This window comes from Anthonomus grandis, chromosome 1, assembly GCF_022605725.1.
Source record: "Anthonomus grandis grandis chromosome 1, icAntGran1.3, whole genome shotgun sequence".
In the NCBI taxonomy this organism is placed as follows: Eukaryota; Metazoa; Arthropoda; class Insecta; order Coleoptera; family Curculionidae; genus Anthonomus; species Anthonomus grandis.
In genome coordinates, this window is record NC_065546.1 from 42,715,677 (window position 1) to 42,741,125 (window position 25,449).

The 25,449-nt window shown below is 32.5% G+C and overlaps 1 protein-coding gene across 3 annotated transcripts in view; it reads left to right on the plus strand.

The window, feature by feature from the left end:
* Positions 1 to 25,449, plus strand: part of LOC126736737 (synaptic vesicular amine transporter) — a 93,072-nt gene that overhangs the window by 10,361 nt on the left and 57,262 nt on the right. For 2 of the 3 annotated variants that reach the window (XM_050441264.1, XM_050441275.1), the window contains exon 2: positions 15,544 to 15,750. In XM_050441264.1, coding sequence (XP_050297221.1) covers positions 15,615 to 15,750 — 136 coding nt within the window. In that variant the 5' untranslated portion in view covers positions 15,544 to 15,614. Of the gene's footprint in view, positions 1 to 15,242; positions 15,385 to 15,543; positions 15,751 to 25,449 lie in introns of those variants that run through there. The other variant, XM_050441272.1, reaches the window with a different exon arrangement.

The window sequence follows — 25,449 nt, forward strand, 5'->3', positions numbered from 1 at the left end:
TACTATTTTAAGAATCTGATCTAGTCAATTTCGAGTTGCCGCAAGAATTTTTAAGGCATCCTTATGAAGTAGATGATTTACTCTTCTTATTTCTCTATTATCCTTTTTTAAGCCAAATCCGTACCTAGTTGACATGAGTTGTTTATAAGTTGGCTAGAGAGTGGGGTCATGGCAAGGCAGAACCAAAATGGACTTAAGGAATCTCCCTGGAATATACCCCTATTGATAGGAATCATATTAGTTCCAATGCAGGTACCGTTAGGCACCTGAAGTTTCATTGATGTTCGCCAAGATGCCATAGTGAATTCGAAAAAGGAAATTATGTGCTTATCTATTTTGTGCAATTTAAATACATTAATAGGCTATTTATGTGGATCTGCATCAAAAGCTTGTCGGTAGTCAAGATATGCTGCGAAAAGGTTTCTCTTGTTGTTAAACGCCTGATTGCAAACTACGGAGTCGATAATTAGTTATTCTTTATACCCCATGGCACCTCTGGTACATCCTGTCTGTTGAGCCGCTATGATGCTATTTTGGTCACAATGTCTGTAAATACGTTCTGTAATGCAAAATGTAATTAGTTTATAGAGTGTGGGTAAGCATGTTATTGGCCGATATTTAGACGGATCTTGAGTGTTTTGGCAGTCCTTGGACAAGAGGTAAGTGGTACCTTCTGTTAAAAAATTTGGCAAATTCCGAGGATTCATAAGCACGTCGTTTAGAAGGTCGGTCGTCGGTTGATGTGTTGACCACAATTTATTAATCCAGTAATTTTGGACGTAATCTGGGCCTAGAGCTTTCCAGTTATGTAACTTTTTTAAGACGTTTGTCAGTTCGTCAACTGAAAGTACTAAAAATGTCATTGCATTATATGCACGTTCTTCAGTCAGCCATTCAGTGTCAAGGTTGCCTTCATTAGGTGTTGTTAATTGAATGTCCCAGAACGCCTATATGTTTTCTTTAGTGGGGTAAATGCTAATGGCAGTGTTTGTTGGAGAAGTGTCATTAAGCTTTCGATAGAATTGCTTCTACGAGTGTTCATTTAGCGTTATTATCATTATTATTATTATAATAATTATTTTTATTCTTATCACAATTAACAAAAAAAATCTTGTTTTAAGAGTTTCAGAGGTTTCCTGGAACATCCTCATAAATATTATGTTGATATCTACAGGTAGTTTTCTTAAAATTCTAAAAACCCAAAAGAACTGCTTTGATGATATTGATACAAAAAATATTCTAGAACTTGTTTCAGCATTTAACATTGAAAGAAATTAGCTAATCAGGATCAACCGTTGGTTTAGGCAAGACGAAAAAAACGAGTTATCTTATACCCCCAATCCGATGCGTATCAAGCGAAATGTCCTCGAAAAACCCAACAAAAAAATCACTTTTCTTTCCCCCTCTCTTCAATTTACGCCCTATTTCCTTATCTTAGTATGCATCTTTGATCTTATAACCTCTGCCGATTAAAAGGAACTTGTCTGGCGCACAGGTCTACCAACTTTTTAATTTCCTGTGGAGTTATACGATTTGCCCCGGGCGCTTAACTTTAGCACTTGTACAACAAGAAGGAGTCGACGCCGCTTTTGTGTGTTTGGGTTATCAGGACTCTCGGTTAATTTTTTTTTTGGGTTAAATAATGACGTTAGTGAAAAAATGAAATTTTTAGTGAAAGTAATCCGTGCTCGAAAATAAAAAACTCAACTCAAATTCTCAAACTTTGAAGGCCCATATCTGGGCACCTATAGTTACAATATTCACATTTTTAACAGATTTTCATTATCAGATGTTATTTCTTTGTTAACAAAGTTTCCAACACACCTTGTCCAAAGCTCGATGTACGTATCATTGCAAGAAGTTATAGAGCTCTTAAATTTCATTTTTCAAAATAATTATTCCAATTTTAATGGTCTAAAACTGACCAAGCTTAACAAGCTTTTGAATTAGGTATGGCTAATTATTTCAGAACTATTTGCTCAGATATCATTAATATCATAAATGAACCTGAGAAAACATGCATCATGCATTGATCAATTACCTTTAAAATTATCTTTTTTGACACAATACGTCGATGAAATTATTACTAGCGTACAAAATCAGAACTCATTTAATACTGCAATTTACCATTGAAATACAGCCTAACAACTCAATCCAGCATTCCCAGAAAGATTTTTAAGCTATAAATCACTCTTTCAAATAAAAAATTAGTATTATAATAAATGTGAGCACTACACATTTATCCTTAGAACATTAAAAGGCTATAATTAGCATTGCCGTGAAACTAGCTGTGGATAGTTTGTTTTCTTGCAACATCTCTGATGCAATGATGCCAAATGCTTATGTAGAAATGGCAAAAAAACACTTTATATTATCATAAAATGTTGTCACTTTTTTCGAGAGGCACGAAACAATACTACTGTTCCCATTTAATAAAATATGAAGCATTTTTTGAATAAAATATGATAAGATACTCTATAAAGAAGTCAATATTTAAGTTAAATCAATGTAAATATAATAGTATTAGACAAAACGGCAACATCACAACGCCGCTCGATCGCATTGTTGATTCTACCGACACAAGGAATCTGTAGAAACCAGTGACGTCGTGAAAACATATTTACATGATAAATATTTATTAATAATATTTTATATACAGGGTGGCGCACCGAAAACTGTCCACCCCGAATTTCTCAGATATATCGTAAAAAAACAAAAAGCGCTCGCACCCGCCGAGATTTTGATTTTTAATATTTATAAACATTTACCATCAACCCCTACGCGGTGATAACTACCCTTAAAATTGTAAATAATAATAATAATAATAATAAAAATATCCTTTATTGCCAACAAAATGATCTTTAATTACAAAGCAACGTCAAGATGGTGCACGATTATAGTGCTGTCTGTGATACAGTTTAAAAACATAAAAAAGATTAAAAAATATATATAAATATAATGCATATTTTCAAACTTAACCTAATTAAAATTGAGTAATAATTTAAAATATGTTAAAAAAGATAAAATGTAAACGCACAGTTAAAATACATCATCCAGACACTTAATAGTTATTAATAAAACTACCACATATTAAAACTATAAAGACATTTATCTTAAAGGTATTTCATTGTTTCCTCCCTAAACATTTTGACACCCTGAACTTAGGCCCTCTTTCAAAAAAAACTGAATGATGTAGAGGAATGCGCAAGTCACTACGACCCCTCGTAATATGTCAATAATTACGAGGGGATTCCTCTAAATAGGGTTGTTCATTTCTCTGAAAAAAAGATCTGGCTGCTTTTTGACAAATATGACCAATGCCAAAAAATACAATGATGAAGTAGTCAAAACCCTCAGTTTTTTAAAAGACGTCCTACAGCTAGTTCTTGCTGAAGCACCAAAAACACATCTAATGATGCATTTCTGTGTCCTAAAAACACCCATAGCTTTAACAGACGACCCCTAAAATAAAATTCCATAATTCAATATTGACTCAATGGAAGACACATAATTGTACAATTTAATGGTATCAGTGAATAAATTGAGTCTGCGAACGAGTCATCCTAATCAGTATTAGACTCCACTATCGGAATTATTTTATTGACTCCCTTGACATATAAGAATTCATCAGATGGGACTTTATTAAAAAGTATGATGGCAGTTTTATCTGTATTAAGTTTTAGTAAGTTACCCATGCACCTATTTTTTATTTCATTCGGCATTCCTGAACAAGCTGAAAGAAATGGGAAATCGAGTGATACCTCATTTTAAAGATCTTTTTATGTGATTGATAATAATTTATAATGAGATGTTTTAACTTGCGGTTTTCAGATTCTGTGATATCACAGCTTATCAACATTTTTAAACAAGGATTTTGTTTTCATTTATCAATTTAATACCTGTGAGAGTAAGTTTTTAAAAGGTCCAGTTTACTGCTAAAAGGATAGAAATCGGACCTCTTTTTAAAAAATATTAAATGATAAAAGTTTCAAATATTTTTTAATTCTGGGAAATAATGATAGGAAGAAAAAGTATATTTCCTTTAACTTTTAATTGGTTTCATTTAATTTTACGGTGGTCATTATCATCCTCGTTAAGTTCCTGCACTAGTTTAATTTTGTAGGGATAAAACCTATGTTTTTTTAAAATCATCTAGACAACACCTGATATTTCACTGACTTTCCTTGCACTGAGCATGGGATCGATTGCCATATTACCTAAAACTGCAACTTCTATAGATTCATTTAGGACTGGATTTATCACATTTCTAGATTTGTTTGCAACTGCCTGTTTCACGAGTTTATAACGTACGTATGGGATAAGTGTGCATCTGGATATAATTCATCGTAGTACAATGCAGTTGCTCTAGTACAATCGTTATTTCTAAAGAAAATTGAAATAATTTCACCTCTCTTGAAGGGTATAAGTCATTTTAAATTACGTATTTGGTAAAACGAAAATATGGCAAAACTTAACATTCTCATATAGTCAATCTAAACTATACCAAAGGTAGATTAATAACTAGCAATTTTTTGTACAGCTTAGTAAAATTCCAACATTCTGTAGTACTGCTGTAATAATATTTAGTGTTATTTTGGGTATTAAGACTAAGTATAAATACTGAGCATAAATGTATGAGTACTGAGTACATTAAATAAAAATTGAGAAATTTCTTTAACATTAGATTTCTTATAGAAAATCACATGGGTTTTTTTATGAAAAAATCAGGCTTAACTTTACTAAGTAACAACAGTACAGATAACAGATTTAAATATTAATCATTGCCTGCGGTGTTGCCATTCCAAATTTTTTAGATGCAGTTTTAGGAATAAGAATATATGTATATTTTTTTGGTTGGAAGATTATTATACATGTTAATCTATAGCTGAAAAATTTCTTTTTTGAAAATGTGTGTAAACCTGACAACAGAGAATTGGTGATGTTTGTAAACAACACATCCCCTTGCCCCTGAGCACCTGTTGAACTGAAACAAAGTTGTTTTTTGATTGTAGTCTTTCAATGTTCTAAGGAATTATCTAATATCGACTATTACAAAAATAGTCTTTATTAATTAAGAACTCTCCTTTAAATGATTATTTACATAAATCAATTAATAAGACCTTATTCGAAAGTAATCAAATAGCTCAAAAACAAATTAAAAAAGTAGACAAAAAATCAATTTGTAGATTATCTCATATGATTTATGGGATTAGATGTTGCTGCTAATGTAGTTAATTCAATGTTTTTAGTTTTACGGGCGTCCGACTCGAAGCAAATCCTTAACAAACAATATGCCCCCATGGAAATTACCTAAAAACCGCCATTCATCGTTTAATAACCATCAAAAGCACGTATAAATCCCCACGTGTTCCGGAAAATTGGAAAAGCAGCCTCAAGACCCGACAAAAGAAAATTCCAACAATGAAAACTCGTCCTATATGGTTGGTCTAGTTTATTATATGCAAAATGAGGCCAGCCAAACGTAAATATTAACTTTTCCATCGGAGTTTTTTTTAATAAGGAATTGTGCTAAAAAAATTTACAAAAAGTGATAAAATAACACAATAGACAAGAGTAAAAGGCACAAGTTCCGTCGTCCTTTTAATCATCTCCAATTGGTTTCGTCCGTAAAGTCTTTAGGCCGCTTTAGGACTTAACTATATTAAAATAAAAAAGGAGAAAAAACCCAGACTCGATGAACGATAAAAAAAGAAGAGGAACAAGAAGGAAACTCTCAGGGGCACCGCCAGTCAGTTCTTTAAATAAAACCTCCAACGTTGAAATAAAAGAATTATTGTCGACTTACTTGTTACTTCCTTAAGAAGTTCGCGCGGGACGTAATTTAAATTTAATTCTCTACTTCGATGCTTAATAGACCCGGATTCTTGGATTTTTACGTATAATATGGACATCTGTCGGCATTCAGGAGGTTCTATATTCTTTTATTCAACCAATTATAAAATATCATTTTCTTCTGAAATACAATTTTAAAAAATTATTGCAAAAATAATAACACGTAATTTGGCAGGCGTTCTTTGCTTCTTTATATAGCGTGTTGGTATTATAAATTAAAAAGCTATTCTGTATTGTATTTACTTATTTTGCTCATATTATTATTTCTTGGTTTATTAGACATTAATTAGACATACAGGTTTTTTTAAAACTTAGGCGCTTGCTTTGAAATAAATACTAGTATACAGGAGGATCGTAAAATAAGGAATAAATTTAATATCTCGTAAAAAAAAATCTTTTTGGAAATCGCTAAGGCTCGTCAATTTAATTTTTTTTCGAGGCGTATTTTGCGAAAAAACAATTTATACAAGGTATTTCAAAAAAGCTTTGATAGTTTTTTTTTAATTGCAACCCAATTTTTTTATTGCCCTTACAATTCTAAATATTTTTCATGTGGCATGTGCTATATCAAAGTCCAAGCGTTTTGGAGTTATTCTCATTTAAAATTTGAAAATTTAATATCTCGGCATAGCTCTATAGAAGGATTTGGATTTATAACGTGGGAAACAAAAGAATTATTAATGTTAATAGTTAGCTTAGTTGAATGGATGAATCACAATAGAAAAATACAATTTTAGAATGAGACCGAGGATATTAAAAGAACTGAGACAGGGATATGTCCGAAAAAGTGAAGATTCTGGCTCTCCTAAGACCTATTAGACGCAGTTTATCAATAAGCGAAGAATTATTATAAAATTAGTGTTTTCGTAGTGATTGGATAAACCACAATAGAAAAACATAATTTCAGAATAATACCGAACATATTAAAGAATTGAGACAGAGAGATGTCCGAAAAAGTCGAGATCTTGGCTCTCCTAAGATTTATATCATAGACGCAGTTTAAAAATAAATAAAGAATTATTATAAAATTAGTGTCTTCTTAGGTGATTGGATAAACCGCAATAGAAAAACACAATTTTAGAATGATACCGAAGATATTAAAGCACTGAGACAGGGATATGTCCGAAAAAGTCCAGATTTTGGCTCTCCTAAGACCTATAATATATCATGGACGCAGTTTATCAATAAGAGAAGAATTATTATAAAATGAATGTCTTCGTACGTGATTGGATAAACCACAATAGAAAAACACAATTTTAGAATGATACCGAAGGTATAAAAGTACTGAGACAGGGATATGTCTGAAAATGTCAAGATTTTGGCTCTCCGAAGACCTATAATATATCATGGACGCAGTTTATCATCAAGCGAAGAATTATTATAAATTGAGTGTTTTCATACGTGATTGGATAAACCACAATAGAAAAACATAATTTCAGAATGATACCTAACATATTGAAGAATTGAGACACGGAGATGTCCGAAAAAGTCGAGATTTTGGCTCTCCTAAGACCTATATCATGTACGTAGTTTATCAATAAGCGAAGAATTATTATAAAATGAGTGTGTTATAAATTAAAATAAAATGAGAAGTACGTGATTCTATAAACCAAAATAGAAAAACACAACAAAAATTTTCTTTATGATACATTTTGATATTCGATCATTTATGCATTTAAATACCGTAAAACGAGGTGACTTTGCTCCTCTTTTTGAAGATAAATTTAAAAATTGCTAAAATTATTACAAAATTACGAAATTTCTTTACTCTAGTTGCATTCTACATACAAGAAACATCTTAAAAAATTACTGTTTTAAAGATTTGTGCGTAAAAATATCGAATATCTTGTTTTTTTTTAGTTTGAAAAGTGGAGCAAACTCGCCCATAGCCCGGGGTTATTTTGCCCCACCCTAAATACACTTGAATAACGCATTGCAGTTTAATTAAAAAATAAATGCAAAACTACAAAAATTAAAAATAGGAAAGAAAACACGTATAATAGGTAAGGCATTAGGTTAATAATTAAAGTATGGATTTAGTCACTATACCAGCAGGCGAGCTCAGGCACAGAGAAGATGCCTCTTTTTGTAACTTGTTTAGGGGGTTTAATAGATCCCCGAACATCCATGAATAAGTAAGCTCGTCTGGCTTTGAGGGCCATTTCCACATCTTTAGTGACTTCTGCATAGACTTAATTCGGACATCCTCTCTGGTAAAGGAAACGATTTGCCCGGGGTAAAGTTGTCCTTCATAAACAAATACAACAAAACGCCCTACTTCCTTTACAACCATATCGAAATTATCTTTTTTTTTAGGGTCTATTCCTTCAACAAAATTTATAAACTCATTTTCGATTTCTTGTTCTTTCTCGAGCTCTTCAAAATTTATATCATCTGATGAATTGTCATTAAAATGAAGTATATCCTCTCTCTGTTGGGTGCCTTGTGTAATAAAATCTTCTTGTTCCATGGCTTCATCTATTGCTCCATCTTCTTGTTCTATTGCTTCTTCTTCTTCTTCTTCTTCTTCTATTTCATTCTCAGCGCGCACACTCTTGCCTGGAGGAATGTTAATTTTTTTTCTACGATTATTTTTTGTAATCGTACACAAAGTTCTTCTTGTGTCCAGTATTTTAAGGAAAGAAGATTCTATCATACTTTTATTATGTGAGGTTGAAGGAATGCGGGTTAAAACCTCCTCAATATTTAAAGGAAATATTCCGCATTTGCGAAAGCCGGAAAGCAAGTTATCTTTGAGGGTTGGCTCAATCATATTCATCATTTTTGATAAGAGTGGAGGAAAATTTTGTTTCTGAATGTTTGTGTTTCTAATACCATCTTTAGTGCCTTTCCATTCTAATAATACTTTGCGCCAAGCTATTTTGATTGGACGGAAAAATGCCACATCCAAAGGCTGTGTTAGGTGGATACTATTTGCCGACAAACAAACTAAACTTACTTGATTTTGACGACATAATCTAAGGGAATGAACTGTCAAATGAGAAGAAAGGTTGTCACATATTAGCACTGTCTTTCCTTCTAATTTTTTCAATCTCGGCATCATTTGAAATTCGAGCCAGTCAGTAAATATGTTGCTATCAAACCAACCCGAAGAACTAGCATTATAGCGACATCTTTTTGTCCCATTTCCTTCCAAGTAGTCCACATATTAGTAGCTCGATAAACCACATATGGTGGCAACAGTTCTCCAGCAGAATTTCGTGGGAACATGATATATATTGATGTCTTCGGAGCATTTCCAATATATTCAGGGTATTTGGAACCTTTCTTGACAAGGACCCTTTTTTTCCCCGGATCGTCCGTAAGGTTTGTCTCATCAAAATTTCATATACTGGGTGAAGGAACATCACGTAATTCACTGGCCAAATTATTGAAAAAGTTGCGTAGAACAGTTTCATCTACTGCCGCTCTTGCACGCTTTACATTCTCGGCAAAGCGTAAAGACAAATGGTGATGTCTTGCCATAAACGAATTTGCCCATTCAATGCCGGGTAAATTATTCTGGAAGATCTTCACATTTCTCCCACATCTGTCCAGATAATCCTTAATAATATGACGCAGCTCTTGAGCATCGACTGGAAAACAAGGTCTCCCAAAGCAATAATACACTCAACAAAATCCTCTTGCTCTTGTAAAGAAAAAACAGGTTGACTCCCTGATCTAACTTCAGCCAAGCATTCTTCCAATGTTTCTTTGGTATAGTCTGCATACCTTCTGGTCCCAGCTTTTCTTTGATATTTCCTAGGCATGCTGAAACAAAAAAAATAATTCATGACGCCGACCTTTAGTTTTTTTTGATATAAAACAAAAAGAAGCTTTCTTTATTATTTATTTGAAATACTTTAGCCGAAGCAAAGTAACCCCAGACTTGTAGTTTGAGGTGGCTTTGCTCCGGTGAAAAATATCCCTCAAAACTGCGAAATGTTGGACAGTAAAACCGAAATTTGTTTTTAAGAATTATTTACGACTGTTAAATAGTTCTACTAGGTAAAAAATAATCACAAGGTAATTCAATATCAACTTTGCCATACTTACTTGTTACACTTAGAATAAAAACTAAAATACAGACAAAATTTTTTGAGGTTAAATTATAACAAAATATTGAGCGTATCTTCCCTCTGTAGTTTACTGAACGGTACTGAAGGTATCGACGTGCGCAGCGCGCTCCGTATAGCCAAATTGGTAATGTTGGATACACTCGCGGTTTGGGTGCGTTATATTTACACGTTTTTGAGCGGGAATTAAAATAAACTTTTTTTTTTAATGGAGCAAAGTCCCCACGGGGGGTGGAAAAGTCACCCCGGTTTACGGTAGCTGTTTTCTTCAAATTTCCCTCCGAGGCAGTTGACACGTAACAAATGCCAAAACAAGGTTTATAAGATCACTAAAAACCACAAGATCATATTTTATCATTTTCTTATCATTTATTTTTATCCCGAATTTAAAATAAAACTGAAAATTCATTCAAATTATCAAAATCAATATTACTTTAAAGTTATACTGTGATTGAGATTTGATAGAGAATTAAGAAGTTTTTGAGGAATTTTAGACATTGATTACTAAACAGTATTGAAGGCATTTCCAATAATCAATTTGGGTTTCTCGCAGGCAAGAGTATAGCTGATGTGTAATGTTTGAATTAATGAACAAAATAATATATCAATTAAAGCAGGCCGAAAAAATGATTTTGATATCAAAAAATCAAAAAGGAATAAAAGGGAGAGGAGGAGAAAGGCATTTGATACCGTATTCCCTATTCATTAAAGTGCTGGAAACAAATGGTGCATGGGGACCAGTCTTAAAACGTTTTTAAAAATTATCTTACAAATCTTACTCATTTTAAATTAAATAAAATAAGTATTATTATATATATTATATTAAAATAAATTTTATATTAAGGACTCCTAAAATAATTAAACGTGGTATTCTCCAAGGCACTCTTCTTGGGCCAAATTTTTTTATTCTCTACATATATATGCTTTGTAACATAAATGTGGGTGGAAACTATGCTGATGACAATGTAATATTTTTTTCGGATAAAACTTAGGAGAGGGTGAGAGCAAAATTAAAATTTGATTTAAAAAAAAATTAAAGACTATCTATCTTGATACACTTTTTACTTACAGCAGCACTTCTAACTATATTAAAACAAATGATAAAGATTCAATAAAAGAGTTAAGCCAAATAAAATATTTAGGAATCATTTTCGATAACAATTCAAATCGGAATCGACATAATACCACCAAAAAATGAGATGTTTAATAATTTGCTAAGACAATTTTTAAATTACTAACCTCACTTTAATATGTCAAATGGGAACCCCCATCGTGTGATACATCATAGTAAGGAGCGTAAAATTCTCTATTCTAATGTTATTCTCTATTCTAAATTCTGTATATTTTTTTTTTTTTTTTTTTTAAGAAAGTTATTAAGGGTGGATCATTTTGAAATGAAAGCACTGTATAGCCTTTAATTTCTGTAAGTTTTTCAAAAATAATTTAAGTATATATTTGGATAGTTACGTATAAAATAATATCTTCCTTCTGCTGTACACAAGACTATTTTTTACCACATAAGATTGTACTTACATAATTAACAGGTTTAGGAGCAACTTATTGAGTGTATACTATTTTTTTTCTGTTGAAATTGTATATTTTGTGTTTAATAAATAAAGTGCCATGTTCAAAATGTTTAGCCTACGGGTTCAAAAGGTGACCTTTATTGAAATAAAATTGAAAATCGACTCTAAAAACACAATATCATCCCTAATTCTTTTTTTGGCTCCGAAAGTATGAACTCAATTGCCTCGAATAATTTGAAAAATTACTTTAAAGGCTTCCATATTGATATTTTCGACATTATTTTAAGATATTTTAAGAAAAAAAATCTTTTTGAAATTTTCTTTTATACCAAAAAGCTAAACCCTAAAAACCCCAACCTAAGAGGATTCTTAACATTAATTACCGGAACATAAAATCCTTAAAAGTAGAATAAAATAATTTTATTGTTTTCTAGTTTCTGTTCCCTAAGTCGGTGCAGCAGAATAATTGGATCCAATTAAAGAAAGACTTCATTCCTTCCCTAGGGGGATGACGATTTTATTATCCTACGACATTTGTCATGTGATAGAGCAACATGAACATTGCCAAAAACAATCCCTAAACCCCATATAGTTCCCCACGAAAACTCGCAAACCGGACAAAGAGTCCTTGTTTCCCATTTCCGGTTCGTCGGTTTAACGATTTCTGGAAATTGTCACCATTCGAACGTAAATCTGCATTAACGTATAATAATTTTAAAAAAAAACCATTAAGCTACTAATAAAAGTTATCTTATATACTTCCCCATTAGTTAAAGTTATATTTTGTTATTCACTTTAATAACTTAAATACTCATAGAATTTTATCATTTTAATTGTTTTCTGTTTTTAATTTTAACTGAAAAACGTCATAAATAATAAATATAATACAAGCCTTTAATGAGTGTGCCTATTAATTTTACCAGTTACTCACTCCTCGTCAGTCATAGTTTTGAGACTTAAATAAAATATGTCCTCGGTGGAATGTTTTGAGGATATAATGGCAATGTTCCTGAGATATTCCATAAAAATCTATATTTTCATTAAGTTTCTGTTATATTTTTCAGGCGAAAAATCACAAATTATAAATTCACTTTTTCTTTTAAATTTATAATTTATCACAGATACTTTTAATTATAGACCCACAATGTTCTATTCCCATTAAACCCTTGTTGTAAACCCTAAGTTGTATTCTTCATGTAAAACACATCAATATCAAAAGTTTCACGATCCCTGCAGACATTTTTTTATATTGTTTTTTGTCTTTGCAATTTTGCGAAGATATTTTAAATTATATTAAATCTGTTTTTGTTCGACCATGTCAAGGATCTTATTTCCATTGATCAGCATGGTTTTTTCAGAGACCGATCTTGTATTAATTGTTACTATATTGGTATTATTAGACTTCAGTAAAGCGTTTAATACTATTGATCATTTAAGTGTGATAGCAATTTTGAAATTATGCAGTGTATGTCTAGAATCTGTCAAACTTTTTAGATCTTATTTAACCAAACGATCACAACCTATTAAGATTGGAAATTACGTGTTTCTTCCTCCAAGTGTTTCGTCAGGGGTACCACAGGGATCGGTCATAGGGCCGCTATTACTTACTGTTTATACTAGCCAATTCTGGAAATTTGTGCATTACTATGCTACTCATTTTTATGTCGATGACTTGATGACCAGTTTTGCTTAGCTTTTCCTGTTGATAATCTCGAAAATACAGTTGAAGTTGGAAGTGATTAATGAGAATCTTAACACTATTGCAAATTTATCTGCTGAGCATTCTTTAACATTAAACCCTAAAAAATCTATAGCAATGCTCTTTGCTAATAAAAAAAAATTGTGTGCCGATAAAAGGGAATGTTCGGCTAACTATTAATGACGAACAAATTTAGTTTTAATTTTAGATCCGAAGATGCGATTTCGAGAACATGTTACATTAAACATACAGAGAGCCAGCTTCTGGAGTATTAAAAATTTTATTTCCTCAACGGAATTGCTTGACCGTTGCTATTAAAAACATATATGACACTTAAAACTGTCTCAGTTCAGTTATTATGCAACTGTTTACAAATCTTGCCTTGATTACTGAAAGGGTACAAAAGCCTCGTATCAGAATTGTTTATGGAATCAGGAAATATGAACATGTTTCACATAAATTACCTAAATTGAAGTGGCTACCCATGGATTAATGAATCAAAATGTATGCTCTGTGTTTCTATCACAAAATATTGTTGTCTAAAGCTCCATCACATTTATATGATAAGTTTTCATTTCGGCAGATGTGCATAATATTAACATAAGAAGAAAAGATATCTTAACAATCTTATCAATCTTAATCCTTTACCAAATTATATCAAGGCCTTTAAGTATTCAACGTAAGAAAGAAATTAGATCTTTGTTATTAAACGATATTACATAATCCGCAGGACGGTATTTTTGTGGGATCCAAAAATCAATAAAAAATAATAATCATCAAAATAAAAATTATTAAAAATCAACAAAATAAATAACAGGTTTATTTATAAAAACAAGGATTTAGTAAAAGAGCACCATCCCAGGTGAACTACTTCTTGGAGTTTCTTTAAAGGTCCTCCTTGCTCTAAAAAATTCCCTAACGGAAGTGCTTAAAAGCAATTATTTTTACGGCCTTTAAATGTGCTAGTAATATGTCGATTTATGTTCCTATTTTATATTATAAGAAGCTTTATCAACAAATACCATGTATTTATGGTAATAAAGCATGTTTCGAATTTAAATAAAATTAAAAAAATAATTTTTCATAAAAAGTGTTTTATTGCATTTTAAAAAAAGGAAGTTGTATTGCCGCACCCTGTAGGACACGTTGGAACCACGTTGTCACGTTACACTAACAAGAACCAAAAATAGTCACTACAGCTATTGCTGTCATGCTGTCAACGTAAATCTAGCGTCTTTTAGTTTCTAACCAATAATTCAAAGATAACTATGTCAGTTCTATGGCGGTTAATTCAAATACAAAGTTTAGAAAATTTTATAGGTAGTTTTGGAATATTTTTGCAAAACATCTGTAGCGATTTGAACGAAATGTTATGGTGAAGATAAAGTATATTATATTTTTAATTTTTATTTATAGACGATGCTTAGTAAAAACTGGATATTTTAAATCATTTATTTGATGCATATTATATATACATATTATTATATAGGCATATAATTATTGTTCGCTAGATTTTTCCTGGTCTTTTAAATATACATCATCGCTAGAATGTACGATAAATGTCCAAAACATTGGATCATAAATGTTACCTTAATGGTATGTTTTAGGCATGTCCTGTGTTATCTGGGATGGTACGAAGATCACTTCATTCTTACATAATTTACAAAATGGATCTCCATCCCCACTATCTTTGGAGTCGTCCTTATTTCTGATGGTACATATGTGTGTATGGATAGCGACCAGACTTTTCGAGATGTATTGTTTATTAGACTCAAAATTTGCAGCTTTTTAAGAAACCGATATGACGATTTCTTGCTTTAATGTTGCAGATCACTATCTTGCGATATAGTAAATAAATGTTTTCAATTTATATAACAAAGAATTCTCTGCCAAGTTTCCAAAAATTTTATGAAAATTATAATTCTTTCTGCGATTCAATATTATTATCAGTTATATTTGCGTGTACACCCTGTAGAAAAAATATAAAAATAATAAAACATAATTACACCGACCATAATCTTCAATTTAAAAAACTACCAGTAGTCAACAACCGCTTAATAAACACTTTTTTCACTTTAGTACGGATTCCGTCGCCATTAAAAAAAGGTTTCGCGTGTTTATTGCGAATTTTCTAAGCCTGCCACGTGCTAATTAAATAAGTTTAAATAATTAATTAGTTGAGAGCGTGTTAAAATTATAGCTAATTACAGGGGTTCAAGACCACTTCAATGTACGTCTTATTGGTTAAGAATTAATTTATTGAAACGTTGACATTGACAGATATTATGTAGTAACGGGTTCAGAATGTCAGTAGTGTCAATGTCAACGTCACGTAAATTAATATAATAACTGTCTCAAAGTCAAACTGACGTTTCCATTTTAATTGCAGCATTCAATAGTCGGCACCCAATTAATTAATTAATTAAAATTGATTAATAATTAATTAAAATCGTTGTCGCCATGACGATGGTAAACGATTGGGTGAACGGCCTCTGGATACACGGCTGGATCCAGCGCTGTCGGGAGTCCCGCCGCCTCGTCTTGGTCATCGTCGCCATTGCTCTCCTCTTGGACAACATGTTGCTCACCATCGTTGGTAAGTTTCATCGTTTCTTTCTTTGATATATTTGACAGTTTTACATTCTGCTTCTGTCAATGTCAAATGTCATATTTAGGATCCAGCCAATACGTTGCCAAATTTTTACAGGGTAATCTTTGGAGTAACTTAAAGGAGCCTCAATATCATTTTGTCATATCAAAAAAGAGTATATTGAATATTTATGTTCGCAAAATAATCCAGTCCAAATATGGAAAAGTCTTTCTCACATGAATGCTAAGACCAACAAAAATTATAATTTACCACAACAAAAATTATAATTTATCTAACCCTGACTCCATTAAGAATTGTTTTGGATCTTTATTATAAAATATTTCTACTGAAGCAAAAGAAAAAACCGACAAATTGTACTGATTGTATAGTAGCCTTTTTAAAATTTTAGAAAGCGTAAGTAAAATAGTGGTAGGACGCAGTTGCGTGATATGTTCAATAGAATTATTTGTGGGTAGTTGTATAATAAGTGCTTTCTTCCACATGTTCGAAAGTACATCTTCTGTAATGGCGTAGTTAATAACATTATGTAGGGTAGTATTATGTAGGGTAGGATAAATGAAATGCATAATTTCAGAGACAGAATATTTATACTGTCTACTTCAGTGGCTGTAATATCAGTTAAACAATAAATTAAACCATTTAATTCGTTGTTTGCCCCTTCAAAGTTTGTTGCGTTATCAGAATGAATACCCTTACATACTCCGAATCTAAGCAATTAAGAAAAGCATTTATACTAAGATCACTTGCTAATTCTATATGGACGGCCTTTATAACAAAGCAGGCAAACATACACATGTACCCTTTTAGTACCGCACGATTACGTAATTTCCCATTTTTCATATTAATTGGACCTGCGTAATCTATACCACAAATGTAAGATGGTCGTTGAGGTATAATCCGGTCTCTAGGTAAATCGCTCATCTTTTGATTTAACGAGATTGGATTAACTGTAAAACAAGTACGACATTTTGCTAAGACACCACATAGAGACACTATTCTCCTACCATTAATTAGCCTTAATTACCATTAATTATGTTTTTTATGTTTCAGTTAGTTTTCAGTTAGAATTCAGTTAGTTTGAGGTAAAATTATTGTATGTTTAGTAGAAAATAGCTCCAAAGAATTCCTTAAATGACCACCAACTAATATTAACTCATTATCATGAAAAGGATCAAACGATTTTAATTTGCTATTCTTAGATACACAACCACTGGGTTTTTAAAAAACTAGCATCATTTATGACTGGGTGATGAGGCAAATAAATGATCTTATAAGTATGTTCTATCCCATTTTTCGGAATTTTACTCATGTGACGGAATAACATTCATCCATAAACTGAAAATAATTTTGTATAAGTAAAGGATTTCTTGACTAATAAAAATAATCTATTTTTTGCTTGAACCAAACTATCACCTACATTATCAACATGTAATTTTAAAGATAACTTACAGTAAAACGTCCTGTAACCTAAGAGGAAACTCTTCTATTGCCCAAAATCTTTCTAATTGTGCATCTATAGTTTCGTAAGCTATAGATCAATGGATCAAGACAATAGATCGCTTATCATTACTTAGAAGTTTTTGCTCATTTATGTATAACGGCCCGCAAACTATCCATCCTAGCACGGTTTTCTGTAAAACAGGCATTTGTTTTCCTAATCTTACTTGCCCCGCACACAACAAATCTAAAAATATTCCTGCTCCTAATAATATATCAATCCTAGATGACCTATCAAACTGAGTAATATTTAAATGAAAATTATTAAAGAAGCAAAAGCGAATATTTTCGGTAACGTTTTTTAAAACCAAGAATTGTATATCTGCCTTTCGAAAACGCTTTTTGAAAGGCCTTTCAATGTTCTAAGTATATCTGCAGTATAATTATTATAAATTGATTTGATAGAGCTTTTTACTTGATAATTTATTTTTGCTAGCATATCATTACTAATAAAGATTGGTATGCTAATTTAGTGTACTAATTGTTTTGCTTTGCTAAATCTTCTTTTGCAAAATTCATTTGTGAACCACGATCTAATAGCGCTCTACATTTTACGAAATTATCATTTACCGCCTTTATTTCGTACACGTAGCTACGCAAAATGCTCCTCAGAATCTGACGTTTCTATAAAATTGATAGACGCTATGTTACAAATATTTGTATCTTCTGCGCATTTGACTCTAAATGTAACATGGTATTATGTCTACCTCTACACTTGCAATATTCTACTGAGCTACAATCTTTTACTTGGTGGCTAGATCTATCACAATTAGAACACAGTTTTAGTTTTCTAGTTTCTTCTATACGTTTTTCCCTAGAGAGTCAAAGCAATTTTTTGCAGAAATAAATGAAATTTGCACCTTTGCAATATTCACATTTTACTTTATCTAAATTCTTATTATTACTTCCATTTTCTTGGCCCACAACAATTGCTCGTCCCCCTTCATGCTTTGCAATAATAACGATAATTATATCTATACTTATACTTAACTTTCCGTTCAGGAATTTCAGAGAATATTTACACTGAACTGATTTTAAGTTTCCTAATGATATCATAGAATTATCTTACACGGCTTAAGGTAACCATCATTTCATTTAATTTTACGACTAACCAAAACTCTTTATAATTTTTTTTTCCGGGAAGATGTTGAAATCGTTAGCGAAACACGTGAGTATAAAATAAAAAGTTTTGCTTGGTGGTAAGTTTTATGATTTGAGTATCATGACAACAAAGGTTCCAACCATAGGACTACCGGTTAATAGGTTGACTGTGAATGTCAAACTTGTCAAAGACTTTCGCGATACGTCGAATGTCGTTCGGTGGCCAAATATGACAAAATGTAGTTTAGAGAGATTCAAACGACACCTGACAAATAGCTTATTATTTCTTAAATAAATGACCACTCAAAGCACCCTCCTTCCTCAAAAACGGACAAATTTTCATATTTATTTAAAAGCGAAATAATTTTTCTTTCTCTTCTTCTAATTATTCCGAGAGTAGAACTGTACATTTAATCACTTAAAGAAACAAAGTGGCATCATTATTCCTCTAGTCCCTTATTACCGTTGAGCCATTATGATTCCTTACTTTGTGCCTTTTGTGCAATAATAACCTCGACAACGTTAGAACCGTAATTATTGTTCTTGTACAGAATTCCTTACAGGAACATACGCTGTTTTGTCAACTAGAACAAGGAATATACAGGGCGTTTTACCCTTACGCTATCTATGAGGGGCTAAACTTTAAAGTCCTCCCTCTTCTTTTTTCTTAAGGGTGTCCTTCGGATTCTGCTTCACCCCCATAAACTAACATCTCCCCGCATCATTCCAGATGCTGATCCAAAATGGCATTGCCGACAAAAACGAGGTCCGCAAAGATAAGTAAATAATCGGCTTTAGTTATTAGACGGTCGAAAGCGTACCAGGCCGTGCAATACTCCCTTTTAGATTTAAGATTGTATTTTTTTAAAAAAGGAGTTTTAGGTTTATATACCGATTTTATCGGTCTTAGGAGTGTAAAATAGAGTTTTCTATCCCACAAATTGGCAATAAAAATTGCCCACAGAACCAGATCAGTCAATTGTTTAGCTTCAGATTTAAATTTCCCGCCACAAGTTAAATTCAAACGATCCGCTTTTTTGCTTTTATATGAGTATTGCAGGTATCTATAGATCAACTGACGATCACCGCAAGAGCCTTATACCGTTGATTGAAAATTCAGCTGTACTAGAGTTAGGCGATTCGAATCTTTATGAATATTCGAATCATACGAATCGTACTAACTTAGTGATTCGTATTATTCGTACTAAAATTAAATTGTAGATATATACAATACACCGTGATATACGTATTGTATACGTATTTGTATAAATGTATTTATATAAATAACATGATGCCAGTAGTACGAATACGATACATACGAATTGCGATTGCCAATACAATCTAAACGTAGTCGGTAGAACTAGGACTGTTGGGGGCGATACGAATTTATACAAATACGAAAAGGCACAGAACATAAATATATAGGCGAAAAGGTTTTTACGATTCGTATGAGTCGACATTACAATGAGGTTCATCTCAAGCCGCGTTGCCACGGGTAGAATATCACGAGAACGTGAGCCACAGTCGTTGTTTCACGATTCAATTACTTCCATCACATGCTGTCGTGAGAAAGGTATACATAATAAGTGGTTATTTGCCAAAATGCAGTACTTGATAGCAGGCGCGTATCAAGTAATGTATGGAGTGATATCTGGCAGAATTTCAAAAGCCCTTTCAGCCAAAAAGAAAAAACATAGACGATGATGGATTCTGCAAAGGGGTTGTACCTCTTTGGGTAACAAAATCTCCGAGTTTTCTGAAAATTTTAGAAAATTGCTAAAGATGTCTAAGTATCATTTTCAGTATTAAAATTTATTAGGACTCGTCAGCCCCAAAATTCAAAAAAATGACACAAATATGAGGCAAGCTCTACCGGCCAAGCTAAGACTGGAAGTAGCTCTTCGATATTTAGCTACTGGGAACTCCTTCAAAAGCTTGGAATATTAGGGTTACTATATACTTGGATTATTTAGGGTCCCAAATCATCGATAAGTAAATTCATAGAAGAGGTTATGCATACAGTGTATGATGTTTTAAACGAATTTATTAAAGTAAGTTAAAAAATACAATTTTAATTAAAGTAGTTTAGTTTGCAAAATAAGTATATATTTCTCTAAATAAAATACAAAATATCATAATTTTATTGCTTATCGTTAATTAATAATTGCTTATTGCCGAAAACAACTCAGCGATGAAATCTTCATCCATGTTTGTCTGTGAAAAAACTAAATCTTGGGTCGATGTCTTTTCAATCGATGGTGGTCCATACCAAGAGGTTTTGGAGTCACTACTGTAATTTGAGTTTAGAGAATGCGGCTCGGTGTTTATGTGGGTAATCGACGATGGCGATGGTTCCAAAATCATAGAAATTATAGACGCTTGCAGTGGAAATTATTATTTATGATAAAGATCGCAAGAGAGACGCTACGTATCTCCCAAAATAATCGAAGCAATCTTCTGCCGGTACCGATGCAGAAATACTAGCAGCGCGTTTGGAAATAGAATCTAGATTTTCGATCGCAGAATTAATATAATTTCCAACAGGTGTCAAACATGAAATGCTTTTGGAGTCGAAAGTTGAAGTTTTCTTTTTGTTGGTTCGCTTAGGCATTCCTTCGATAAAGTTAGTTGATCTTCGTTGAACAATGGTTCTGACCCCATTCATTCTAGTGAAAGCGGCTCCTTATTTTTGGATTCAGTATTTTTTTCATTGCGTTTATTTACGAGATATGGATCTTCCTGAAATATAGCAAAAAACTGCCGTACTTAATGTGATTTGATAAATTATTTTTATAAAACTAAGCAAAATAAAGCAATTTTGTTCTAGGTGCCAACTGAAGAAAATCAGTGGTTGGAGATAATAAATGGATTTGTAACAACTTTCCAAAATGCATTGGAGCCTTAGGTAGCAAGCATATCGGTATTAAAGCGGCTTCTAAGACTGATTATTTTAATGATAAACAATCCTTCAGTTTAATTTTGATGGCTTTAGTTGACCATCACTTTTGTTTCACATGTATTAATGTAGGGGCGAAAGGGAGAGCATCAGATGGTGGCGTGTGGCGAAACTGTAGTTTCAACGAAGCTCTGCAGGCAGATGTGCTCAATGCCGTTATTGTTGCAGATCAATAACCTTACGGTAAAAGAAATTTATCTAGTCAGAGCAAAACGCATTTTTAACTATAGGCTGTCATGATCTAGAAGAATTTCTGAAAATGCTTTTGGTATACTTGTATCACAATTTAGAATATTTGAAAGGCCAATGGCTGTAACTTTATAAAAAGTTGATGAAATTGTAAAAACCTGTCGTTCAATACATAATTGGTTACTAAAAACCAACAAACGTGCCACCTAGCTTAATCATTGATTGTGAGGATGAAAATTACAAGATAATTTTGGGAACATGGAGACAAGATGTAAGAAATTCAGCTTTAACAAACCTGAGTCTTACGACTCATGACAGGAGTGCGAGTAGATTAGCATTAGCCAAAAAAGAAGAATATTGCGACTACTTTAACAATGCAGGGGCAGTCAATTGGCAGTGGAAAATAGTTGAAAACTAAATAATAAAAAGTCTAAACAGTGATTTTTTTAAAATTTTTAATGACTATGATGTAGTTATAAACGCAAATAAAATCTTAAGTTTGACTGGGTTTCCCTTACTTTCACATGCGCTCTGAGGAAAGAATCCATTAACTTAAACCACCTCACTTTGGGGATGTAAACATCATCGAAAGGACATCGAGACCTAATACTTTGTTGATTTTTTTTTTATTCTTGAGAATAGGAGCTACGTACATTCTTGAATTTCGTAATTACATGGACGTCTGTGAGATCATCAATTGCCATCGCCGAGGCAATTCTTCTAGCTGCCGCTGCACGTGTATTTCGATTTTTATAATCTTCTCTCGGAGTCCACAAGAACGGTTTATTTTGATAAAATTCCAGGAACTTGAAGGTCCCTGCATCATTTATCCTTAAAATATTGGACGCCATGACAGACACAACCGTCCTTTTCGCCTGCTCACGATCGACTGCATGAAACCATGAAAATCAAACCGGTTTGATTTTCTCACGAACGAAATATTTTGGTTCGTGAAGGTTCCTTCTTCATGAACCTAAAGGTTTCCATGGGGAGTGGTATATACACGAAAGCGTGAATGACGTTCGTGAAAAAAGAAAATACCACTTTGCTATTAACAAGAGCCATGAATATTATTGATCTTGTCAAAACTTTGGCAATAAAATATGACGCGGCACGTTGTCACAGCCACCTTATAAAATAAAAAGCAAAGGAAGAAAATGCATCGAGGCAGAAGGTTATCTTTTTCAACACTTATAATAAAGATTAAATTATGTTTATTTTTAATATGGGTATCAAGATAGTAGTAGTATACAAATTGTTTATATAAGTTGTATACAGTATTAAATTTATTCTCTTTTTATTATTAGTACATAAATATCACATAAAATTAAATATGCTACTAAGAAACAAACTAAATAAGGAACTCCAAATATAATTAATAAAAAGTTATAGGATATGATATTAAGCTGCTACTTTCTCCCAAATCTTCAACACTGATTTCTCCAATATTTTGTGAACCACTTTCACATTTCTCAGACTTAGAGCTAGAATTGCCTTGACATGTTTCATTTCGCCCTATAGCCCTTTTAGCTCGCATGTAGTATTTTTTCAAATTATTTCTCTTTATTTTTATTCATAATAACTTTGGAGTACACAATTAAAATCGTCGTCTTATTTGCATAAAGTTCACTACCTCAATCAAAAACACACTAATATCTATACAATTTAATACAAATAAATTTCGAATAACTATCAAAACACGACAAAAATACTCAGATGAACAATCGGAGCCGAGAGCACGCGAAAGCAAAAAAAAATCTAAAACATGTGGAAATGTTTTCTAAAATGTTAGGTTAGGTTACGTTTGAGGTTAAGATAGAAATTTTGCTGCTTACATACAGAACAGCAGAAATGTATTTATCTAATTGGCGCTTTTGCTTCGTTCTCTTGCGTTCAGTATAAGCTTAGAAATACTGGTTGACAATTACATCATTGATGAGGAACTGATTTTCATAAATTTTGTGAATGAATTAAGGAATGTTTGATTTAGTTTAATATTAGTACTGTAAAAAATTTTATTTTCATTATATTTATCAGTTTCGCATTAACCTATCTTATTGAATAAAAAGATCTAAAAATTATATTTTTCTACAAATTGTCTTAATTACTGTAATGAAAATGTATATTTATATATATTTATTAAGCTTTAAAATATCTATAGGAAAAGATATTAAATAGATATCTTAAAGATATGTTCTGTTGAACATATTAACGATATCTTTAATAAGACAGCTTAAAGATGTCCTGTGCTATGGGGATCCTATGTCTAATATTCGTGAAAGTTTCTGTTAAGAAAGTAATTTCCGTTGTTAGATATCAATGAGTTGCAATAAAAACATCACGAAAGAATAATAGGTTTAGTTTTTTTGTTTTACCTTCTCACCTAAAAATGTAGTTCAGGGCTATATGGTTAAATAAATATGAATGAAATATTCTGGTGATCGAATTTTCTGTACGAAACCTAGGCAACTATCAAACGATGACGATATACAGTGCATCCCAAAAGTTATGTCTAAATTCATTTAACGTTCAGGGGTGTGTTCGAAAAAAAAACGCTCGGACCCGTCGATTTTTATTTCAAGTTGCGCATTTTTGTACGTGAAGTTTGTATATACAAACTGCTCAAAAATAAATTACGACCATCAACTTAATTTTTTCAAATGAAAGCACCTTTTTTTATTTCATCTTTGAATTTCGCGTGGAATTCTACGTATATTTCATGCATCATGTCCTATACCTAAAGTCAACAGTTATCGAAAAAAAGACAACCAAACATTATTATTGAAGTTCACCTTACGAGTCACCTTATCTCTGAGAATTTTTATACAGAGCAAAATTCTATTCATTCGTGTTTTTTTATTGTTGGCTGGTGACCGTGTATTTTCATAGAAATTGTATGACAGATGTACGCCAAACAGATATTGTCAAGTGTGAAGTGTACGAGCAAAGTTGCGGTTTTCACAATGGTAAAGTTAACGGAACGAGAAAAAATAGAAATTCTGTGCACGGTTGGGTTTGGTGATAGAACACGTACTCAAAGAGAAGCTGCTCAATTATTCAATAAAATCCATCCTGATCGTCCTCCGATATGTCAAAAGGTGGTGAGTAGAATAGAGGCTAAATTTAGAGAATTCGGTCATGTTAGAGATCTGCCGAAATCTGGTCTTCCTGCTCGAGATGAAAATGAACAACTTGGCGTTTTGCTTTCTTTGGAAGAAAATCCATGCACTCCTCTGTCGCAGATTGGGGCAAATTTACACATGGCGAAATCTATAGTTCACCGAATAGTTAAAAGCACAAATATCACCCCTACGAAGTTATTCCCGTGCAAGAGTTATTTGATGACGATTTCTATAGGCAAAATGAGTTTTGTGAACGCTTACAAAACATGTGCAATCTAAATAATAATTTAGTAACAAATATTATTTTTTCCGATGAAGCCACGTTCTGTTTGAATGGTAGTGTGAACAGACAAAATTGTCGATATTGGGCAACAGAAAATCCGCATTGGATGATGGAGGTAAAGACCCAGTACCCTCAAAAACTAAATGTGTGGTATGGAATAGTGCGCGGAAGAGTAATAGGTTCCTTTTTCTTTGAACAGACTTTAACAAGACAAGTGTATCTCGATTTTTTCCAATTTGAATTAGTTCCAGCATTCCTTGCTTTATTTCCAAATCCAGTGGACCCAGACTATCCTGACGAAGAACTAATTTTCCAGCAAGATGGCGCTCCTCGCACTATGCCCCTCGCACTATGCTGCCACTGTGCGTACATTTTTGGATGAAACCTTTCCCAATCGGTGGAGAGGACCCATCGAATGGCCTGTTAGGTCGCCTGACCTAACACCAATGGACTTTTTTTTGTGTGGATACCTCAAGTCGAAGGTATTTGTTAATAGGCCAAATAATCTAGACGACTTGAAAGAGAGAATTCGCAGA